At 38.8% G+C, this 25433-nt stretch overlaps 1 protein-coding gene across 1 annotated transcript; it reads right to left on the minus strand.

The window, feature by feature from the left end:
• Positions 1 to 19676: 19676 nt before the first annotated feature.
• On the minus strand, positions 19677 to 21246 carry fabp6 (fatty acid binding protein 6, ileal (gastrotropin)). Its single transcript, XM_062429275.1, has 4 exons — positions 21114 to 21246; positions 20801 to 20976; positions 20586 to 20675; positions 19677 to 19788 (listed from the first exon to the last, which is right to left on the minus strand). The coding sequence occupies exons 1-4, from the start codon at positions 21178 to 21180 to the stop codon at positions 19738 to 19740; spliced, it is 384 nt and encodes a 127-aa protein (XP_062285259.1). The 5' UTR covers positions 21181 to 21246; the 3' UTR covers positions 19677 to 19737.
• Positions 21247 to 25433: the final 4187 nt, after the last annotated feature.

A 25433-nucleotide genomic window follows, 5' to 3' on the forward strand; every position in this document is an offset into this window, starting at 1 on the left:
CAACATATGAACATGTCATAATGGACAGTGAAAAATATTTATCATAATTAACTAATCGCAGTAATAATAGATTAAATGAGAATGAGCCTTCCACTACTGTCTGCGTGTGTGTTTGTGGGGGTGGATCAGCACCTTGGAGAGTGCCGCTGTGTACAGTCTTAACAATTGTATGAGGGGTTATAACGTGATTAGGACCTTAAACTGGTGGTCTTCTTCCTTCTCTGATTTATAGGTGAGGAGCACCATGACGTCTGTGTGGTGCGCAGCTTAATGCACGGTGAACTGACGGGAGGAGACGTGAACATATGAAGCACAAAGCCAGTTGATCTGCAGCATTCTGGAACAAGGGACCTGAGTAAGGAGTTCTCCTCTGGAGATCGACATACATGTTCATGTACATGTCAGGGTAGACTAAAAAAATATCACATACAAATTAACATCACAGCCATGATAGAGAGTCAGTTCATTCAATCATTTATTTACTTGAAAAAAATATTTTGGAACACAAAGTGCTTCTCCATGATCAGCCCCATAAATGTACAGTATTTTCCACAAAAGTAGGTCACTAAAGACCGAAAAGACTAGGTTGAGAAATTAAGTAAAAAAATTTTCACACCATTTCATACTTGTTTACATTAGATTTTAATGCAAACACTTTAGAACATTCTTAAAAAGCTGTTCAAAATGTAACTGTTCACACACAGTCTCTTAAAATTGCATTGAACTAGAACGAAACAATTTTTAAATTTGTACAATGTGACTAAAGAGGGGTATATGATGTGAGAGACAAACACGTGTAATAATAAAAAAGTTAATAATAAAAAAGAACAAATGAAAACACTGAGGGTCCACATTTAACTCCACAGACTACCATTGTGCTGACTCAAACACACTACCCAATGTGAGTCGCTACCCGATGTGAGTCGCTACATTTTTCCAAGCGGAGTTGCCGTACATAACTGTCAAAGATGGCGGACGCTACAGCGCATGTGTGACTCACATCGAGTAGCGACTCACATCGGGTAGCAACAGTTTTTTACAACAGAGACAAACCGGCAGATTCAGCTCAGCTAATGTTAGCATTAGCTGGCTAACGTCTAGCTAACGTGTTTTAAAAAACAAGTTTGTCAGAGGCGCAAATCTTCAGTTAAACATGTTATTTACATACAACACAGCTAGGCCACATTTGTTTTTGGGGGAGACTCATTTGAAATGCTTTGCACAGTTTTAACAACGCAAGGAGGGTCATGGATTGTGGAAATGGAGAGGATAAATGGAGAAGCTAAATAACTCCGCAAAACGATTAGCATACATTATAAGGAAAAGCAGCAATGAAATGGAAAGTGTGCAAAAAGTGCCAGTAAAAGTGCACAGCAGTATTTAAAAAATATCCAAAAGTTATTACACGTAAAAAAAAACCTGTGTACACTGCACACAGTTTAAAATAAAACATTAATTCAGCACATTAAACAGTTTGATGGCAGATAAGCAGTAAAGACGTCCTGCAGCGTTCAGTCCAACACCTCAGTGTAATCAGCCTGTGACTGAAGGTGCTCTGCTGAACCACTTCCAGGGCATGGAGTGGGTGAGTTGGATTGTTCATAATAGAGTTTAGCTTTGAGAGCATTCTCCTCTCTGCCACCTGCTGAATCATGTCCAGTTCAGTCCCAATGATGGAGTTTGCCTTTAATCAATTTGTTGACCCGATTTCTATCTGCTGTGTGAGCACTCTCCCCCTTCAGCATACAATACCAAAGAACAGAGCACTGGTCACAACAGTCTGGTGGACTGTACACAGAAGAGGCCTGCAGATATTGAAGGATCTCAGCTTACTTATCCTTTTACTTTTTTTTTTACTTACTACTTATACTTTTCCAACTTGATGTCCTGGTGAAAGACACCCTTGGTGTGCATGTCAACAACAGCATCCACCATCGGCTTCAGGATCATCTAAGATAGAGGGAGATGAAGACATACAGTAGTTGAGAGGGCCAGTAAGACTGTATTCTCTCCAGATTCTTAGAGTGGAAAAGTGTCTAAATTAATATTATGGGCCACACAAAAAAACACAGAAAAATTCTCCACACAGCTTCAGTACCTTAGCCTCACATTATGATAAGTAGATTCTTTTTGAGGTAATCGTAGAGGTCCTGGGAGAGGGCTGGTCTTTCCAAAACCAGGATTAACTCATGCTCCAGAGTGTACCAGTCCAAAAGGAATATTGCGGCAGATTGTCCAACTGGTCCTGGTAGACCTGCAGTCTTCAGGAGGAGGATCACCTAGAGAATGATGTTAAATACCTTCCCATTGCAAACCTAAAGAAACAAATGTATACATGTTGAATGGTAAATGAGGTTCAGTTGAAGCAGTTTCTTGTTATGCTGAAAAAAAGAGGTAATCCAGGCAGCACTTGGTTACCTATAAAATGTATATGCAAATGACAGACCTGAACAGACAGCTTGTCTGTGCGTGGGTTTTGCTCATCCACAGCTGAGAAAGAAATGTTCAACATTCAGGTAACAGTTCTAATGTCAACAATTTGTGTTTGACATTAGATCAAATCACCCGTGTGCGCCTCACACCATCTTTGGGAACGTGCTTGATGGCCACTTGCAAAAAAAGAAATAAAGGTTATTTGGTTGGCACTTTCAGCATTTGTAGTGAATGGTATAATGTGTGTATGAGTATGACACCGGCATATACTGAGGCGAAGCAATTACAATTTAAAGTGCAAAATAGCGGGGCTTCATGAGACCACAGCTTAGCCTTGCAATGCACACAGTGTTGAGATTGGTTGTAACAGTACCACAAATAGAAACTAGTTTTAGTTCTTTGTTCTAGTCTTAATGTCAGTCTACCCTTAAAGACAATCTAACACAGTTACACATTGAAATGTATTTTTTCTTTGTTCTATGTTCCATTTATATTGTGATTTGTTTGTAGTGGTATTTGTTTTGGATAGTTTTTTCAAATCTAATTCACAACATTTAATCTAAATAAATGGTTAAATACACTTGTAATAGTGTCTGGTGTTTAACATTAATATTTTTATACTAAACATAATGTAAAATAATGGTAATCTGGAAATTATTAAAGTCATAGGTGAAAACATTGTTGAAGAAGAGCCGACTCTTCTTACTGAACTCAAAAGAGCTGTAATTCCCATCACCACTTCATATGATTCAAATCATATGGATTATCTCATGTCAGTAGGGTTTGCAGTTTTTTTTGCTACAACTTCACACTTACTTTGATTTTTGGTGGTCAGAGTAATCAACTCTTGTGTATACATAACAGATATGAATAATAATTGAATTAAAACAAACAGATGTGAAGATTTATCCATCTTCAAGTATGTCGCTGCTGCTTCTCACATAGGATGGATGATTATTGTTTTTTAATGAATGAATGTCATGTCATTTTATGAATACAGTCAAATCAGTAGCATCAGTGGCTGCAATCACCTCTCTTTATTGATACCAGCCTTCTCACCTGAAGTATGTTTCTAAGCATAAGTTTCTAATTAGAGTTTATCTATCTATTTGGGATAACAGATTTCAATTAGGAAGAAATATAAAATGAAAGGAATTCGAAAATAAAAATGAATAATTTATTCAAAGTGTCATAAGTTGACAGTAATGAAAGTCTTAATGTTTATATTATATCAAAATTACATTTGAATATAAACATTTTATTAAAGTCATAGTTTTAGTAGTTAGTACACTTACATTTGAGAGGGTTTGAGATCAAAATTTTAACTTTTCATTTTAACTTTTCATTTACATCGATTTTAGTTAAAAATTGTTGCACAAATAGACTGCTTTTTCTCTCCATATTATAGTTTCTCTCTCCGTTTGTGTGTTTGCACATCACTTGACCCTTTGATTTATTGTCAGCTGTGTGTTTACAGCCATGTGATATGTGAGACCGAACTAATAAACAAACAATATCCAATCAGGCCCAGCTGTGAAATTGTATTTAAATAGGACCCTTTTCTCTTGTCAGCAACGGATGGATGAATGAAATGTGACAGACGGGTGGATTTATTGTGTGTGTGTGTGTGTGTGTGTGTGTGTGTAGTGGGGTTTCAACTCTCATAATGCACTGCACTCTCACTAATGACTACTAACATGAAGTATTCAAGGTGTGTGTCACACACGCACACACACACACACACACACACACACACACACACACACACACACACACACACACACACACACACACACACACACACACACACACACACACACACACACACATACATGTTCATCTTTGTGGAATTGAGTATGAATCCATTTACAATCCATTTAAGTTGTGCTGCCTTGATTTTTTAGCCCACGCAAATACTTTTATTTAGAGATTAGCTAAACACAGAATATCTGTCACACACACACACACACACACACACACACACACACACACACACACACACACACACACACACACACACACACACACACACACACACACACACACACACACACACACACACACACACACACACCTTGATAAGTGCCATGATCAGATACTTCCAATGTTTACTACCATTCTTTCCTTCTATCTTCTAATCCCTGAACATTATTACGTGTGTGGGTGATGAAAAATGTGTGCATATATCCATGTTCATATAGAAAAATCTGTGGTGTTTATAGGTTCAAGTGCTTCTGTGTGCATTTGCTCAGTTGGCGTATATTAAGCAGATGTGTGTGAGTGTGTGTGTGTTCTCACATACAGTTGTTGTAGATATTAGAATGAAATGAAGTGTGAAATAAGCTCCTCTGTCTCTCTGGAGTGGAGCTGTGGGAAATCCCTCCTCAACACATCACACATGTTTACCATCTATCCCTCCAGCTCTATAGCCTCCCACATTACCCATTAGGCCTCTGCTAAAGCAAACATTTGATGGTGATAAAGTGGGTACTCCATGTGATGAATATACTGCCAATGAGAAGCGGGGAATATTAAAGGCTACATAAACTCCCTTGTTTTAGTGTAACAGTAATCTGCTGATGAGGCCTTGGAGAGAGGATATGGGTTAGCCCTAAAGATAGGATAAGATATCATATATATGATATGATACAATACGATACATTATGATATGATACGATACGATACGATACGGTCTACTTTTATTGACCACCTGTATGGGATTCATTTCAATTTCACATAGCAGCACAAGGGAATGCAGTTACATAGAAGACAGTGATTTCCATGACCCCCCCCCCACCCAAAAAAAAAAAAAAAATTACAGGCAGGAATACTCATGTTGGGAAAGAAAGTTGCATGGATGCAGTGTGATACCTGAACTAATAACTTAATAATGACACACCCTGGTCTCGCTTCAGTAATTGGTAATTAACAGCATCTTAACATTCTTGTAGCAGCTTAAATTCCAAATGGCCACAGATGATTGGCTATTGAATACATTATAGAGAGTAGTTGAAGAAGACAAAAGAAAGTATTGTTCCTTCTGTAAAGACCCCAACAGCTTCTTCCCATGAGCTCTCACTGTTGTAGGCATCAGTCGTAACTTGACTTCTTGTCCTGTTGGCCTGGATAAAACCTTTTCTTAAAGTACCTGGGAAATTTACAGGGATGGTGTTATATAACAAGACTTGACATTAAAGTATTCACAACATCAGGAATAATGTCGTAACATCTGGTCCTACAGAGATTGTTGCGCTATGGGTTGATTGTAACCTTAATGTTGCTAGGCTACAGCGAGTTACTTCAAGTGATAGTGTCTTTTACGGTTAGTGAGAAATAAAACTGTTTTTTTTTACTTGCCTCATGTAATGTGTTTTCTTGCCAAAGAAGAAATTACTGATGAGTGAAAACAAGTAGAAAGAGTCTGTTGGCATCTTTACTGCCAACAGACAATTTTCTCTAATTGCCTGAGAAAATGATCCTGACCAGTATGTAACTGATGCTACACAAATCAGGATACATTCTGCTATCTTGTATTTCACTTTTAAAGTAGTATGTATCAACTTGCATTGTTTTCAGTAAGGTGGGTGCTCTTGCTGATTTCAGAGATGTGAGAGCACTTTTTTTTTTACTGTAAACATTGACATGTTATGACCTTTTTCAGTTGAAATAGGACTATCGTGGTAAATAAAAGCTTAGGTAAACCCTGCCTTACCTCAGCTTCTCTATTGCAGTTGCCAGGCCTCATTGATGGCTAGATGGACCAATCAGTTTCCATCTTAAAAATAAATCTCTATTCTTGCACCGTCAATATAAATATAGATCAATGTTTGGAATTTAACAAAATAAAACTGACTTATGGGAAATGAATTTGCTCGAACTTAAAGCCAAAACAAGATAACAGTTTGACTTATAAGTGAGTCAGCATTTTGTGTTTTATAATAACTGAATGTCCTTCAGTTTACATTTGAATAACAGATTGTGCCTTTAAAAAATATTCACCAGAACAGTAATTCATCTAGATACAGCTGTAAATAACCATTTTCTCTACCTCCTGCTTTGAATTTGCACATGTCTCTCCATCACCTGATGCCTGGGCTGTCTCTTTTTCTTTCATTCTTGAATCAGTTCTTTACTTCCTCCTCATTTTTCCTTCAACAGTTACCATTCACCATTACATTCTGCAATTATTCCTTTCTTCTGTCTCCTCTCTTCTAATTCCTTCATTCACTCACTAGAAATGAAAAAGGCCTTCCTTTTAAAAGTGTGGGTGAGCATGAAGCAGAACTTTAACTTGTATGGTGTTAATTACAGTAATTGTGGACAAGCGACACACAGTAGGAATGCATCAGCAGTCAAACTATCCAAACTATCAAGCTAACACTACATTAGGCTAGTGTAAAGCAGTAGCAACAGATAAACCAAACAGAAAGTCAATTTAAAAAAACCCTCTAACTTCACTGAAGAACTTTTCTAACTTACTTTGTGGTCTTTTGTCTGACATTATTATTTAATGTTGCACATCAGTTAATATAAATAATCGTCTGAACTCATTTTTCCTATGAAAGCTACGCCGCTCCCCCTGCCTGCTAGCTTCAGCATGGAGGTCGATTGTTTCAATACCTACGTAGCACAGGTAGACGGTGGTTTATCAAAAAGCATTCCTGGAATCTGCAACAGAGACTACGTTAAGACGCCAGTCTGAGCTAACAGCTGTAAAGTGATGGAAAATCATAAACGCCACTTCAGAATTTGAGAGGAGGGTAAACGGTGTTTAGGTGCTTTTAGCCTCCACTGTAGTCCTGGCTTATATGTTAGCAAACAGCTACTTATTTACACACCTAGCTGTTACAGAGCAACATTATCATTCATTTGGAGTCATGTTTCTTGCAACATAACAACTGTAAGTCCAATATTTGCTGTATTTTAGCTCTGCTTTTGGTCTCTCACAACTCCTGAGGGAATTATCTAGCTCTTTAGCTGTGTATGTGGGCGGTTTGATGCTGAGCAGATAGCATAGCGTATAACCTTCCTTGTAAGTTGTATAAAAGAGTACCGGACATTGAGTATGGTAGAAATTAGACAGAAACACTAAATATTATAGCATATTCTTAAAACTGAAACATTGTATGAATGTCCTGCATTTTACTCTTGAATAATTAGTGTGTTAACTAATTCTGGTTCTGGACCTTAATCCACTAGTGTCATTGTATTTGGTACTAAACAAAGTTTCTTTCTATAAAGCCATATCTACTCTGTGAAGAAAATATGTTGTGTTTAATAATATTACACAAAATTTCAATTGTACAGGTAGCAGCATTGTCTAAAATGTTCACTTTTGAATTACCATCATTTCAACAGAGAATGGAAAAGTCAAATCAAAACTGAAAGAAAGCACCAGTAACAACTTCGGGGTCGAAGGCATCGGAATATGGCACAGACACGCAGCCACTTACACCCCAGATTGCAATTTCAAGCCTGTACGTTGTAATGTGCAACGGATTACATTTTTTAATCCCCAACGCTGCCCCCGAGGGCCGGTCCTGCAACCCAACAGTGGATCTCCATTAGTTGAAACCTCCAGAGGAACGTTGAGGCCTCACCTTGCCCCAAGGCTCTGCTCCAGTTCTCATTTATTGGCAGAGGCCAGACAAAGACACTTGTCAGCATCCACATCCAACCAAGCGTTCACACACACACACACACACACACACACACACACACACACACACACACACACACACACACACACACACACACACACACACACACACACACACACACACACACACACAGAGCCTCACTAGTGGGTGGGTGGTAGAATATGTTTAAAAAAAATCCTGAAACAAAAAAACACTGCCAGTCTCTTCTTAATCTCAGTGTATCTTTTTAAAATAATAATAATATCCATGGTGCTACAGGGAAAATACTACCTGCCAAAGAGCCCACGCCTGGCATGTTTCTGCTCAGGCAGAATTAGGATGCATGCTAATGAGTGCTGCATGCAGATGGGAGGTGAGGGCTGCAAATTATTAATTTCCACTCTGATGCACAATAGCTCAAGTCTGCCGCTGATAAATTTATCAACATCAGACACAACAAATTTAAAATCCCACTGATTCACACTTTTTTCTCCTGTGTCTTTGTTTCCCTTTCTCCTGTTGGATTCTTCCATTCCCTCTCCTCTTCCTCCTCCTCGTCCTCCTCCTCTCCAGCTGTTAAACCAATTAAATGCTCACAGAGGGTAGACTGCCCACTCTCCTGTTGGGAAAAATACATGCAATAAAAGCCCTCTCTGTGCAGAGCCATTGTGTGACGGCAATGCCGCCATCTTTAATTATGGCCTACGCCCCCACCCTTCTCATTGCTGAATAGAAGTGGGCTGTAGGTACAGACAGCCACTGGCGCTGGATCAGGTTTTGGTGTTTTGTGTTGAGAGAGCTGCTAAAAAGAGGTGAGAGGGTGGGTGGTGCTGATCCTGGACCAGCTCAGAGGTTCAGGTAGCCTCTTAGAGTGGCTTAAATAGCTGATCTGAGGTTTGGCAACTTGGATATTAAGAGAGAAAGAAAAAGTGGAAAACGGGCCTAAGGGAAGAAAGTATAGAGGTACAATATGTAGGTATGATTTTGATAAATATTTACTTGCCCAGATCATAATTATGCAAGGATATTCTTTCCTTGTGTTGAGTAAAACTATCAGAGTCATGTGTAATATTCTCACTCTACTAGAGTTCTACCAATTAAACGGAATCCAAAAAGAGAGGATTTATATGAAAGTGGATTGATTGTGTATGTGTGTGTGTGTGTGTGTGTGTGTGTGTGTATCTGTGTGTGTGTGGGAGTGGGAGTGAAACAGATAGGAAGGATGTAAGGGATTGAGAGAGGAGAGACAAGGTTGTTAACTGTCAGTTTTATGGCCAAGCAGGGAAAAAAAGAGAAAGAGCAAGAAAGGGCATCAGTAAAAGCTGAAGAGAGAAAAGGCTCAGAAAAAGAAGAGGAGATTTGGTGGGTGTGATGGTGCGATGGGGGTTTAAAAGAGCGATAATATCAGAAAAAGAAAAGGAAATGGGGGCGTATAGAGGCCTGCGTCTCTCCCAGTGCCCTGTGCCTTGAGGGGGGACCCAGGGCAGGTCTGGGGAATGTGAGGCATGGAGGGGAGGGTTGGGGGGGAACAAAGCTGACTACTGTCCCCTAGAGAGAGGCCTTGTTCTGGGCCAGGGTGGTACAAGAAGTGAGTCGCTCCTTGTAAGAATGGATGGATGGATGTCTGACTGGCTGTCTGGATGGATGGATGCTGGTTCCCGGCTCGCAGCCTGGCTGGCCTTCTTGCCCACAGAGCAGGCATGTAAGGAAACCGGGGCAGGTCTGGGGAATGCGAGGCATGAGATGCGAACAAAGCCAGCCACTGTCCCCTGGAGAGAGGCCCTGTCCTGGGCTAAAGGGCACGAGGAGTCAGCCTTTCTGGATGGATGGATAGATGGATTAATAGAGCTGGCTTTCTGGCTGATTAGTAAGCAGACTTAACCATGTACATACTTGGGTATTTTCAAGTAGTTAATTGAAACTTGCAGAATCTCATTTAAATCAATGAGTATATTAAATGAATCTTTCATGTGCATAGAAGGATGGATGTGCTTAAACCAAATGCATCAGAGTGCGCCATTGCAACAGTGACCCTCATAAAATATAAAATGTCTCGTAAGGGCGACATCCCTGCACCCAACTGTCCTTCATAAAATCAAGGGCAGGATCAATGCTGTTTTAGATTTAATCAGCTGCAGCTCATGTTAACTCAGAATTACATGTGGATAAGAAAGAAAAGAAAATACACTCGTGTCATTGAATATAATTTGGTATTTAAAAAGAATGTCTATTGTGGTGTTTAAAAAACCCTATTGAATGTCTTTTCAGAAATGATTATATTAGCATTAACTGCTAAGTCTCTTTCACACTCAGTTCCCGGTAAATTACTCAGCTAACATTTCAGGCACCGCTTGTGATTTTCACTATTCACACATGCAGATACATTCGGGAACATTTCCGTCTTGTGTCTTTGCACACATGCCATTACTAAAAGCTCTGTCAGATTGAAGATCTTGAATAATCAGCTTGAGTGGCTCAGCATCTGATGGTGCTTTGAATAATCAATATGCAATAAAAGTGATACAGTTAGTTAAGTGAATAACCCTTTACAAAAGAGTGCCAACATTTTATTTAAAATGATAAGATTGTTCTTGACTGGTAGTAACCACGTATTGACCAATCAATTAATGCTAGTAAACAATGGTCGAGAAACACTCAATTACACTACATTAATATCGTGAGTTCATCATGTTAATACCTCTGAAAGGGTACGTCAAGGAAAAAACAGCAGCTTGTCCTGTCAGTCTGTGACTAACTATTACATTAGTTTAGCAGTAATGGAGAGCTGTTTATCTAAGTATCAGGGCAGACCTGGGCATATTTCAATTGATAGGGCTCAGCTAAAATAAGCCGGCTCAAAAACCAATCATCTTTTTACTGTATTCTGTTGTGTTTTATCACCTCTGCCTGCTAGTGTTGCAGTGCTGTTCTCCTTTACGACAGCTCACAGTCTGAGCATTTCACCGCATATACCAGTGAAAATGTGACAGTGTGGAAAATTATTTGGGCACACCTCTGTGAGTGACTCCTAGGTCTGACACTGATTGGCAGAATACATTCTCTAGTTTCCTATAGTGCTAAATCTGTTATCTGTCCCCTCCGCCTCCTCTCTCATAATAGGAATTCCTATTAAAGGACTTGGATCGGACTGGTTAGACTGATTAGACTATTATCAGCCTGTCGATTGCTTATTGTGTTATCATCATACATTTGTCTCTAATATATGGGCTAGTATGGGTCTACTGGTCTATTTGAGTCAATGTTGGTGGACCCCATTAGGTGCAGTTGGCATACTATCAGGCAAACACTGTCAAGTTGCTTTCTGCATTCATGAAATAGTCACAAAATGTAATCTATAGTTTCATGGACATTAATCTTCCATTTTTGTATGGACACTGTTATGGCAAATCTTTCAAACTAATGTATTTCAATTGGGAGTATGTTATTTAGTCTTTGTATTCAGCCACAGAACACGTTGGGTAGGTTCTGAGTAAGACAAAATGATAGTGTCTGCCTCGTTGTAAAACAAAACTTACTTGGTTCTGTCTGTCAAATTAGTTACTGCATGTCAACCCTATTAAACTCACAATTGACCTGTACATTTCAATGATGTTTTTACTAATTGGAGAAGAGAAGGGACCAATTCACAGAAATTACCTAACTTTTGTTGGAGAAAAAACGCCAAAAATGGTACAACGGGTGGCTCAAATGATCACCAATAGTTGACCAATACCATTTTGATTGCCCAATCAAGTAAAAAGGAGCCCCAAGAAAAGGTGTAATTGGCCCATTTTACATCTTTTTAAAATATCCTGGTTTAAGCAGAGAAGTTTTTCCTCTTTTACTGTTATTATCTACTTTCATCTCAGCTTCTGTCAGCATGAATAGTCAAAAATGTTGATCTTACCAGCTTCTAATAAACTCCAGATGAAGTCAGGAGTTATTTCAGCCTCTGCAGTTACTTTGCCTCCATAAACCATTGCCACCACTCATATATTTGTCTTTCAATTATCTTACTCTTTCCATTTTCCCTGTTGCATAATACCTTAATAATCAGAATTAATCATAACATTTTTTCAAGCACAGCAGTATGGTAAAGAAGAGTGTGCTGGCAGCAAGGGTGGTGGGTGTTTCCAGAATAAAGGAGTGTACTGTCAAACTGACAGTAAGTGTGTTGGCACAATTGTGCTATTCAGCCCTGCATTCACTTCTGCAGCATTCAACCTTACATTGAGTTGTACATTCACTCGAGCTTTCAGTTCTGCATTCACTCCTACATTCAGTCCTCCATACAGTACAGCCCCGCATTAATCTTCATGCTTTCAGCCCTGCATTCAGTCACACAACTGTAACGGAGGTGGGATAATGAAAATGTGTCTGTGTGTGAAATGTGTGTGTAAACACACATTTATATTTAATGTACAGAAATGTTCTTTAAGAAAAGTATTGATTAACACTGTAAAATTCATTGAAATCGTGTGCCCATTGAATTTCTAAAATGCTTATCCTGTTAAGGGTTGCAATACAGGTTGTCAGTCTATTGTTGGGCTGTGTCAGGTCAAGTCATTTCATTTTAAAAAGTCAATTTAAAAGCAACACAAGCTGCCAAAGTGCTTTAACAATCTTGAATGAAAGGTTATAAACTCAGATGTGCAAGTACAAGATACACAGATACAGAAAACATGGTGTGACATATCAGGAATTTGTCTTCAGTGGGGGAAGTTTCAACTCAGATTTCAATTCTTGGGGCTAATCTGATGATAAGAGATAGGTTGTTCTAAATCCAGCACCCTTGACAGCAATAGTTAAATGTCCTTTATAGCCAACAGCTCTGGGTCAGGCCACCTCAGAAATGTGGACTGGGTTGGTGGGGTTAAAAGCAGTTGTGTTGAAGGTGGGTTGCGTAGGTTGACGGAGTGAGGTTTAGATTGTGGTGAATCATATCCAAAATAATTGTATCGTATTTTTCCATTTTGGCCTTCTATCTACAGCAAATAAAATGGATCTTTTCAAAAACAGTCTTGTGTCTTTTACTGAGAAAATATAACTTTTTAAAAACACTGACCTTTGGTATTATTGCCTTGTGATGACTTGGCTGACTTTGGCCTGCAATGTTAAGAAACCAAATATGTTTTACACAAGAATAACATGAACTTAGCCAACCAGTTAATTAGTTGCCCCTGGCCTTTTAAAAGATATCTCTCTCTCGTTGGTTCCATGTTTCACTCAAAACCACAAATGACATCCTCAAGGTGGCAATAGAGGAAAAGGCAAAGGAACATCAAAGTTGGTAGGATTGATCCTTGTGGGACCATGAGTGTCTCTACAAAACTTTGCAACAATGTTCAGATATTGCACTGGGTAAGTGAAAGTGTTGTGCTGCTGAATGAAAAGCCAGGCTATCACTGAAGTCTCTGAGGACCATAAATGTCTGCATTTTTTTGTGGCAATCAATGAAATAATTGTTGGGTTTTTAAAGTGGACTGACATTGCCAACTTAAAAGCCACACACTGTGAGTAGGGCAAAGAACTGTATCCGAGGATGGTACAAAGACTTTTCCCAGTGGGTTGCTATGGCAATTGTGCCGATGGCGTAGTGAAAAATTAATGATCAGCCCAGTTGAGTGAGCTGACCAGCCTGGTGTAGTTCTGCATGGCTGCCATCTCAGCCTTCATCTTAACAGCCTGACACACTATTGTTCGATCACCTGGATGGCCCCATGGCTCCTTTCACCCCTTTTTCCGTTTTGTTGAAGTACGCCATGTAAAAATTCCCCTAGCTAGCAGTAGTCTGTTGGTGACTCTTCTTACATGAATATCAAAGCAAAAAGACATAAAGTTGTGACTTAAAGGTCGAAGTGGGAGCTGGACATGCCTCCCACATCGGCATGCCTCGAATACCTCCACAGGGAGGCATCCTGATAAGATATCTGAACCACCCATCAACTAACTTCTATTTACATGAATGAAGAGTGGTTCTCTGCGTGGAGCAGCTGTAGAAACTCCTGTACTCCAAGACCTTATTCCTATTCCTTAGAGATAGGCGCACCATTAACTGTTCTTTCCAATGCATCCTCATTTGTGTGGACATTGACTTTGGAAGCAACCTTTAAGAAATGAACACTGATAGAAGTGTATGGTTCTGAAACCCAAACCCAAACCACAACACAAACGTCCCAGTCTTAAGACACAGTTCCATCTTCCATGTCTTAAGAAAACAAGATCAGATCAGAAAACAAGGAGGCTTATCAAACAGAGGGAATTAGAAATGGAGGCCTTTCCCTTATATAAGCTTACTTCTGATAAAGGCCACTGTTAGATGAAATATGGTAATTTAGTCATCATGAAAATGTATTCATTTAGTTCACTTAGCTAATGTCTATGAAGTTAATTTATGAAGTCAATCCACTTTCATAATGTTCTGTAGTGTTTTTAATATTCCAAATTGTAGTTGACTTAATAAAACCAGATATTTTTTTCCTTTGTTCTTTCTTACCTGCTGATTTGCTGAACTTTCATGTTTGCTTTGGCCCAGTACATTACGTGGAAAACTGTGTACGTAAGGGAAAAGGGGAACAATCTCTCAGAAGTGGACATAAATATACACTTTTAGAGTTTATGGGCATCCGAAAGAGTGATTTAGAAAGAAACTAAGAGAAAGAGGCAGAGAAAATGATAGTAGGGGAGCAGCTTCCATAAAACAATGGAGCCATAGTGAGATGAGATAGCGGCTGGTGGTTCTTTTGTCACAGGCTATGGCTATAAGCTGACAATGTGCACACTTAATACTAAGTTGAGCTGTGCAGACACATCTCCCAGGTTTTCTTCTCCATCCAGCAGGACCAACCACCTTTCACCAAGACAGTAGAACTTCAAGCAAATTGCCAGTGTTACCATGGTTATTACAGGTAATTCCAGGTTATTAATGCCTAACATGCCAATCACACTGTGGTGCATCGCCCCTTCATTATCAGACTCAGAGTATTTTCTCTCCCTTGCCATGTCTAGTTTTTATTATTGTCTCAATCCCTCACTCATCCCCAATGAATCCCTTTCTTTTTTTGTCTTAGCGCTTTAGTCAGAGCATTTTCCAAAGCACTGTTATTTGAGCTGCTGTGATTGAAACTGGATTTTGGGGTAGATGGATGTACTTAAGGGTAACAAATAGAAAAATAGAAAATCTTCTTTTTTTTCCTTTCTTTTTTTTTTCAAAAACATGAGAATTCCTGGGTCCACTTTAACTTCTTCTTGATTTGTAGTCAAATGTATCATCTGTAAAGCATCACATTTTTATGAATCTTCCAGTCCAGTGTCAAAACATGGTGGCAGGAAACGTGTGCTTATTGTAGTAAAAGAGAATATAGTGGTGATATGTGGATATGATATGTAGTTAGCATGACTAGCCAATAAAACTAAAACACCTAATATTGACATGTGATATTCTCCTCTCCAGAAATCGGTCATTTGTTCAACAATTCAAAACAAGCTTTGTTCTCAGTCATGGCCAGCATATAAAGTAGTGTGATGTTCTTACAGAGGAAGTTGAGGTAGCTGTGTGTGTGTACTACCTTAACCATGACCACAAGACTTCCGCCAACTGAACATATGTAGTTTCCACATGTGCTGCATAACAGGAAATGATCAAATCTGCAGCAGGTGTCTGATTGAATGGCGATGGCTAAACAGACTGTAGACTTTACATTGTATACACGTTTTATATCTGCGTGTCCTATATCTTACCAGGCTGCAAGACAAATTTCATGGCAGAGCACTAAACATTTTATAATTCTATGAAACAGGATGTTACAACTCTCAAAAGTAATTTATGTTAAATCAAATAATCATGTAAAATAATTGGAATGTGTATTTGCATTTGATGATGTCGAGCCCTATGTGTGTGTATTTCATTGCTGGACAGTTTGTGTTTATTTACCCCAGCAAACAGCTAAAATACCAACTGTATTTTGGTTGTAAACTGAGTATTACCAGACACACCTACCATGTCTACTGGAGTGTGCCTGTGTGTATCTGTTCAGCTCAGCCTCTGACTGTATTCAGAACTCACAAGACCCCCCAGTTCTTTCTGTTATATTACTGCAGTCTCTCTCCGTTTTCTTTTCGTGTTATACGTTATAAAGTACGTTTATAAAGCCCTGGGATATGCTTACCTTTTTGCGCTAAATTTTCAACATCTTTGTGTCAGTTTGTCTTTCTATTAACTTTGCATGTAACATATATACACAGTAACATATATACAGTATAGACAGCCAATGGTTTAAATCAGTGGATGAGTCGGATTGAGGTCGGATCACATTCCATCTCAAATGATCCAGAAATGATTGGCGACCAGACTCCTCAAAGCGTCTCAGTGTCTCAGTTTTGGTCTACGCCGAAGTATAAATGCTGTGTTCAGATCTGTAGCAAGTACAAATTGAAGTAAACAAACTTATTCACAAGTCAAATATATCTGGACTAAATAAAGCAAGTTTGGAAATGCCGCTCGAGTCTCCAATTAACTTAACCTATATGTCTTTGGACCGGGTGGGAAAACTGGAGCACCCAGAGGAAACCAAGGCAGCCATAGCGTCAAGTCAACAAATTTAACCCAGGACCTCCCTGCTGTGATGTGAGACTGCTACCCACTGCAACGCTGTGCTGGCCTTAAATGAGAAAATACAGTGTTTGCAAAAGTAAAGTTACTAATGGGATGTTACTAAAATGAAAGATAGAAGTACAATAGTGCTTCGGACCAGTGTGAGTAACACGGCAGACACATCTTTAAAAAATCTTTTATTTTAGTAGTAGGTTTCTGGAGAGTGCAATATCTTTGCTTTGGACCCAAGTCTGTTTGAAGGGGCAGAAAAACAGAAAGTGAAATTCAATATAGAGATGTTAACAAGCCATTTTGTCTCCACTTCTGGTTGCCTAGATGGAGACCAATCAGAAAGTGGCAGAATGGCCAATCACAAACAGTAGCCTTGGAAATAGCCAATTACGCCTGTTTGTCTGTGAGGACAAAGGAAGTGATATTGCAGAGTGATTGCACCAGCACTGAGCTACACAAAAATGACACCTTTGCTTGTTGCCTTCCAACCCTAATTTTCCAGGAGTGTGAGATCTTGATTGCCTCGTCGCTGGCAACAGAGGGCGTCTCATTATTACACCAAAACAATCGCCACCTCAGAGGCAAAAAACAGAGATTCTGTTTTCATTAGGGAGCTATTGAGTCACCATCTCTCAAGTCAAGGCCAGCACACACACATACACACATGCGCACACACATGCACACGCACGCACACAACAACGCTGTAGTCTGGCAATTTTATTCAAAAGATTTGTACCTTACTCCAGTCCACTTAATGAAGCTGTAAATTTAGAGACATGAGAGCCTTTACAGTGCTCCTCTGAGAGCTTCTACAATGATCCTGGGACTGAGCTGGTTAATTAACTGATTGTTTGCTTGGCTGGAAGCCAGAGAGAAATAGGATAGATGCAGAAAGAGACGAGAAGGAGAGGAAAAGAGCGGACATGAAGGGAAAGGACAGAGGATAATGGGAGTAAACACAAGTGAAAGGAGAGAAATGAGGAAGATACAAAAAGAGAGAAACGAGAGAGAAGATGTGCTAAGAAAAAGAAAAAAAGATTAGTCCATAACTTCAAGGCCAGCATCTATATATTACATGATCTCATTATTTGTCAAGCAATATCAGTATTGGGGCTGAATGTAATGCAATCCATCTAATTGTTGTTGAGACATTTATTTCAAAACCATACGCATCAACCTCATGGTGGCACTAGAGGAAAGCTCAGGGGATCACCAAGGTTATTGCTAATCATCTTCTAGGCACTAGAACCAACACTGGGGGTGGGCCAGACTGGGCTGTTCATAAGAAAACATGTGGTTGCCGTTCATTATAAAGGGGAAACACTAAAACATCTGCATGACCTACGCTGGACTGGGCACTTGGCCACTGTGCAGGTTGTAATGAAATTTCATCACGACACATCTGAACTGCTGAGTCAGGTTGAACGATCGGGCTCATTTCCAGCAGATGTGATGGTAGAAGCCGTGGGATTGCAGTGTGCTATTTCAAAACCTAATTTCAGGTTTATTGCACTTCTGGTGAACAAGACTTTGTTGTTACTTGAGCCACCTAACAGACTGCTGTAGTCCCAGGACATGGATCCCCTGACAGCCGTCAAACCGGTGCATTCTGCCTCAGAATGTGTTTAGCATCCCCAAAGTGACACAGTGTTTAGCTAGCTATGGGATCAGTGCTGATGATGACAGTTCTCAAAGCAAAAAAAGACACACAACAACCACCACGCATATTCAAGATTATGTTATTCAACAATCAATGGGACTGTGACACAACGATCACGTACCACCGAGCAACACAGACTGTTTTATGGTTGTACTCGTGCAGTGTTCACAGTAATGGCCAGTGTGCTCTTCAATTCACTGAGATCTCTATTGGAGTTGACCAGCATCAAACCTGAGGATGCTGACTATGCTGTTGCCTGACAGTTTCTCTGCACACACATGAAAACACTCGAGGCAATGCCAAGTGTCCTAATAGCACTGAAGTCTGCTTAAAAATGTAGGGCCACCTCTGCCATTTGTGAGAACTCTTTCCCAGCACTGAAAAACATCTAGACCAGTCAAGACTATTTTGCTGAGGAAGTTCAATTCTGCAGGCAAACACCATCTCCAGCTTTAAGGAGCAACATCGAGGGTGAGAGAACTAGTTTAATATTTAATATTATTGGTGATTTTGTGTGTCCTCTCATGAAAATCAAATGCCCAGCCGATTGATTTACTCTAGTACAGGGCCTGCTGGACACCATGAATGTCAATTTCATGGCATCCATCCAACATTTTTTGATATATTTCAGTCGGGACCAATGTGGCAGCACTGCAGCTGAGCAGCACTCGAGTGAGGAAGAAATCATGTGCTACCTTTTGATTTTCTACATGGTCAGTATGAATTTCAGTAGGAAACACCTCTCTAGGTTCGAGTTAATGAATGTTTTTTTGCTATTGTACACCAACATCACGTTTCCCTACCTGCGTTTGCTAAGACGGCTGAAAGCATCAAGAACCTGACCTTGTATGATGGCCTTGAATCATGGTCGATTGCTGACAAAAGACATTGGATTATCCCTCTTTGTCTCTTGTGTCTATTACACATGACAATAGACAGCTTTTCTCGTTTTTCCCTAAGTTCAGTTTCTTGTATGATGCTATTCAAACTCCTGATGCTGTCTACATGGGAAAGGTTTATTTTCATGTGAATACTGCCTATTTGTAGACTTTACACACTTAACATTTAAATTTTGGTGCTAATTAGTACAGAAGACTAAATGTTTAGACTATATAAGCACTCCCGTTGCCAGTCCCTGCAAGACTGGATCGACTGACTCCCTTTAAGCTTTGGTACTAATCAACTGTCTTTCCCTGCATACACTCATATTGTTTAAAATCAGGTGTCTGGTTTATATCTAAAAATCACACATTATCCTTTAAAGTATTGCACTACAATAAGATACACACAGGCACACAAAGGTTCATGTAGAATTATAGTATTCATTTATTTTTTTTGCAGTAGTTGTAGTTCTGAGGTCTCCATTGTAACTGTTAAAGAGGTTTAATGTCAGTCAGCAGTTAGATCTTCTTGCTGGTTCTCTTCAGCTCTGCAGGCCCGGCTTTGGAGGTCTAAAGAGAGATTTAAAAAAAGGAAATACATTATTCCAGTGCTTTGTTATACTTCAATGTAATATATAAATAAATCTTTTTATGCTTCTAAGTGAAATCCTATATTACATAACAGTGTGAGTAAAATGTAAATGGTGACTATAATAGTTCCCACTATCTGGTATTTATAAATTACATATGAGTTAACAGAGGAGTAGTGAAAAAAGGGTAGGAAAAATAGTATATACTTCTGCCTACTCCTTTACGAAACACTGTTATTCTTGTTTTGTTTGTCTTCTGTATCTGTTTTTATTCTCATGTTTGAAATAAATAAATGGATTCAAAAATTCATAGTCAAATAACTACATGTACTTAAGCTCATAACCGATAGCTCCGCTCAAAAATACAGTTGTAGAATATAGAAATTCACATTTCTATAACAAAATACATCATTATACAGTTTCTAATCCAAATCAACATGTCAGCCTTTGAAGATTGTTAAGTTAACTCTTGAAGTTTGAAATGGAAACCAAAGGAAATACTGCAAATACTCAAGCTTTGGTTACATTTGGAGAATCAACTCACACTGACTTAGGGTTTGAAATATTTAATATGTGACTGAGTGCTTGTAAAGATCAGCCTCTTTTTCACTACTATGTGTTGACTAAGAATTACGTCTTATAAGCAAATGCTTATCCCCGGCTACAGAAATATAACATTAATGAGTGTAATGATCCCTGCAGGGTGTTGAGTGTAATAACTGCTGTCATTTGGTCTGGGTCTCAGCACTAAAAGCTAAAGTGAGCGAACATGTTTACCTCGATGAGCTTGCCTCCGCTGATCTCAGAGGTGTGGTGGTAGTTGGGGAAGGTTGTGGTCAGCTTGCCTCCCTCCATCTTCACTGTGGCCTGAAAACACACAAGTTATAAATTAGTCAAGGTAGCAAGGAGCATGGATCCATCTATGTCTCTCTTACTTTCTGCTGGATTTGTAAGCACCTTCATGTTTCATACAGTTTTGGACTCCCTCCTACCTTGAATTTCTTTCCTCCGATGGTCTCCATGTCGCACTCCTTGCCAATGGTGAATGTGTTGGAGACCTTGGCGTTTGTGGGGTAGATCTGGGTCCAGGTGAAGTTATCGCCATCCTGGGTCACCTCTGTGATCAGCTTGTAGTCACGGCCCTTCTCAATGACGTCATCGGGGATACCTGGAGTGGGAAAAAGAAAGTGATTAGAGAAAGGTGGTTATTAGAGATCAATTACAGTATAGCCGTTCAAAGATGAAGAAATATGAAAGTAAACTGCATGTTTTATTTGGCTGAAAATGTTTGTTTTTTTGTCTCACCGAGCAGCTTGCAGAAAGCGTCGTATCCCTCCTGGGTTTCAGTTTCCCATTTTCCAGCGAAGGCCATGTTGCAGGTGGAGGTGTGAGAGCAGAGATGCTGAGGCAAGCTGAGGGAAGAGCAAGGTGCTGAGACCAAGACGCTTCCCTGTTTATATACTTAACACCTCTCCCCACCTGCCTCATTTGCATGTGATGTCACAAGAGTGCAATCATAGCTGAAGATGATGACTACAACAGGCAAGGAGGAAGAGGGGCATAAACCCACATAAACGGAGGTTTATAGAGTCCCCAAGCAGCGAGTAAAACGCTGACTGCTCACCAGGGCAAGCTGGTACTTCACCTTCAGGTCAACGAACTCTCCTGCAATGGCTTTATGATCACACATTCTACTTTTACTACAGTGGATTCTAAAATCAAAGAAAGGCTTTGTTTTCACATACAATCTATCTATTTGAAGTAGATTGTTATCTCTATAAAGGAAGTTGTTCTGGTGTGTAAATGAGATCACTGCATACTTATTCAAGGTTTTTATTCTAGATTAGCATCTAAAACGTATCAGACTCACTTACAGTATTTTATGAGTACTTTACTATACTATATGATAATTATAAAAACGATAGTAATTTTTAGGAGTTTGGGGTAAATTATTATTTGCCTTGGAACAAAATCGAATTACAAAACCTTAATTACGTTAGTGTTTATTGTGCTCACATGGTATGTATTCCTAAATAAAGTTGTGTTTTAATAACAACGCTATATATTTCTGTTGTCTTTGAATCCCATGAAGACCAAACAACTAATCATCACTTTGAAAGAATATATGCTGTCACTCTTAACTTAAAATTGGACCATTTGATTTTAAACATAAAATCTGCAATGCTGCGTTCAAAAACCACAGTATGTATGGAACTCAAAGGTCCACTTACTTGCTTTTTGGAACTTTAACTGTATTTCACAGTGAAAAATGAAAAGCTCAAATTAACAGTCTATAAGTACAACAGGTTGTGTCAAGTACTCTAACAGGGAATCAATCATAATAAAGGTCACGGTTAACTTTATTATCCCACTTGGGGAAATTCATGTGGTCATACACAGCTCAATTAAACACATAAGTATGATATACAAATACTAACAGACACACACAAAGTATATAAATAAGAATAAAATATATGAATATCCCGAGAAGTGCACATACTTTAAAAAATATATACCATAAGTCCACATTCAATAGTCATCAAACCATGTGTACTAAGTGTAGGTAAAGGTAAGGCTGTTTGGTGACCTTTTAAAATGCAGGCACCTCACAGTGATTATACCATAATATACATACATTAACCAATTCAAAGTTCCTAATTAATCACTTGAGTGAAGCAGCAGAGGCTCAACATCATCAGTTCTTTTCAGATCATGTTACATGTGTTGCATTCATATTGTTTTGAATGCTTGATGGATCAGTCCTTATTTTTCTTGCTAGATTTCTTTTTGAAACATTACCTTAAAACATACATGAACATTATGATGAACATGATGCTGATGTAGGGAGCTGTGGCAGCAAACAACACTAGCATGAAGGTAACAGCAACATAGTATTGACGAGTGTCAGTTGCAAAGTCTCATGAATATGACTGGACGCTACTTGTCAATAATGTCGAAGCATGAATGAAACAGCTGATGCTATCAACTAACGACAAACAGCATGTTCACTGGCCTGCCTGAACTAATTCTATACTCTGCTGGCCTGGTGCCAAGAATTGTATATGGTCATGTTCTTCTACTGTGTTAATATCAATTTTATGGCTCGTGATTTAAATTTTTCTCCTATTTTCCTCACTTGACTGATCTTTTATTGTTCTTTCTTGTGTTTTATAAACCATTTCCTCCACCATATAGATTCACTCCACAGATAAGTAAAGGACTTCTAACACTGGATATGTGAAAGTACAAACAAATGGCAAAAAAAACCCTATAAACCAGTGAGAAAACCAACCCTTCTTAAATCTTTTTGAAGGAAAACACTGTAGCACAGGCACACATAACAGAATTACAGTATAATGTTGCTTGTACACATTGGTGGCTGAAAATTGTCCATTAAGGTGACTACATGACTGAAGCACCCCAGGCTTTCAATTCTGACAAACTGTGAATAGGTAAAAGCTTTTGATGCTGCACTTAACTTCGATCTCACACAATACAGGCATTTTCACAGACCACTGATAGTGTTTCTAAACCATGAAAAGTCAACATGGCCTTGGAGCTCTTTATAGATACATAAAACATCATATTGGCCAACATCCTATAAAAGACACCCACTATCTCTATCTCTCTTTTTACTCCCTCTCTCTCTCTCTCTCTTTCTCACACACGCAGGAGGTCAGTGTTCTGAAGGGCATAAATGCAGTTTGAAAAAAAAAGAAGAAAAAAAACACCCTTCACTAACCTCCAATTTGTATGTTTGTTGCTGGGTGAATTGTGTTGTACAACATTTCAGTTTGACTTTTAACCCTGGAGGTTGATTGCATCATTTAGTGCAGAATGTCCAGGTTACTGTATGATGCAGACTTTGTTCTGCACGTTTCCTCTTGTTCATTCCACAGATATTGTTACACTAATTTGAGGAGTTCAATTCGTCTGACTATAAATGTATAGTTGATACAGTTTACATATAAAAGATGAAGCGTATTTGTATTCATATCTTGCCTTTACACAGCATGTCACTCATCTTGATTAGATCAATGCTGTGTCTCAAATCTCATACTTCTATACTTAAACTTAATATTTTGAGTGCATAATACTGAGAAGTATGGAAAAAAAGCAGTGCACTTGGAGTACCTGGATGGCACACTTCTTGCTCTCAACAGTCAAGCACCACTATACTATTGTCACATATAAGCCATCAGTAGGTTTAGTAAGTGCATAACGACCATGTTTGATTTGAGACACTAACCTATTGAAATGTGCGCACTACACAAATAAGTACATACTGTAGTGCACACAGTGTAGAGTATAACGAGCTGCTGCAAGTGCTGAAAAATAGACAGCAAACGCACGGAATTACAAAATAATTAAGAATTAAAAACTAGGAATGGATAGAATTAGGATTAGAATAAGGATGGTTATGTTGGTCTCTGCAGTACTTTGTGTTTACTGCTAATTATCAAATGTTAGCATGTTAACATATTATGCCAGCATGCTGAATATTATATCTGCTAAACATTTGTATGTCAGCATTGTCATTGTTTGCTACACCAGAAGTGCTTATTGGATGGTGGAGCAGGGTTTGAACTTCTCTTTCTAGCTCTCTTTTTAATTATTTATACTATTTTTTATTTTTTTTGTCACTTATGATGTACAAACAAGTGCACCACTATGAATAGCTTAAAGGACAGATGAAAATATGAGACATTATCCCAGTATTTCAATGATTAGTATATCTTACCTCGCTATGTGTGGCTTTTGGGAACAGCCATGAACAATTTTGTCTTCTGGTATAACCCGGCCCTGTTAGCCTTGGTAATTACCTCTTTTCTCATTAGAAAGGTGTGTATAATGTAATTATCACTTTTTAAAAAAACTTGTTACACCTCAAAATTAAGGAATGAGGTTTTTTTTTTAGAGGGCTGAAGATGTATTTCACAAGAAAAAGCATTTTGGAAACATTTTGGGGAAAAATCAATTGTAACAGATTTGTTTTGTTTATGCCTTGAATCATCCTGTGAACTCCTTACATACGTCTTAGATCACCTTGTGGTGTCTCACATTGGGATCCTCTTTATTAACCCATTTACTTTCAGTAATACAACTTGTAATGCAGAGATAACATGCATAAAGTTGAGTAAAAAGTGTGGTAATTTAGTGTAATCTGACATAGTGAGAGGATGAGATTCTCTGTACATACCACTGAATGTCTTGGCATGCTTGTTAATTAATGATGTGTTTTTATGTACTTGTAATCTATCTGCAGCCATCAAAATGTAGTTTTATACAGGCTGTCGTTTATTTCAAGGTCAAACCACATCAAACCATATAGTAATAGTGTGCAAAGTACAGTTGTCAGTTTATTGTCCATGTTGTAACCTGTGGTTACACTTTAATAGTAGGCTGTAATTTTGCTGAAACATTCCCTTTTTTCCCCTCTCTGAACAATAAGTAACTAGAATTTATTTTGACACGTCGATGAAGTCATGCTTTACTTTCGTCTCCCTTCTTGTTTTACGATAGGCGTCTTTCAACGTACACAGAGAGGGAAGAAAAGATGAAGATGACAAAGAGCCGACGATAAATACAAGAAAAAAAAACACAAGAAAAAGAATCAACAAGAAT

The sequence above is a fragment of the Scomber scombrus genome, chromosome 11, assembly GCF_963691925.1.
Source record: "Scomber scombrus chromosome 11, fScoSco1.1, whole genome shotgun sequence".
In the NCBI taxonomy this organism is placed as follows: domain Eukaryota; kingdom Metazoa; phylum Chordata; class Actinopteri; order Scombriformes; family Scombridae; genus Scomber; species Scomber scombrus.

Coding starts and splice junctions, on each gene's coding strand:
- fabp6 (XM_062429275.1), bottom strand. CDS start 21,180: ATGGCCTTCGCTGGAAAATGGGAAACTGAAACCCAGGAGGGATACGAC. Junction 20,977..21,113: donor CGCTTTCTGCAAGCTGCTCG/GTGAGACAAAAA, acceptor TTCCCACTCCAG/GTATCCCCGATGACGTCATT. Junction 19,789..20,585: donor GCGGAGGCAAGCTCATCGAG/GTAAACATGTTC, acceptor ATCTCTCTTTAG/ACCTCCAAAGCCGGGCCTGC.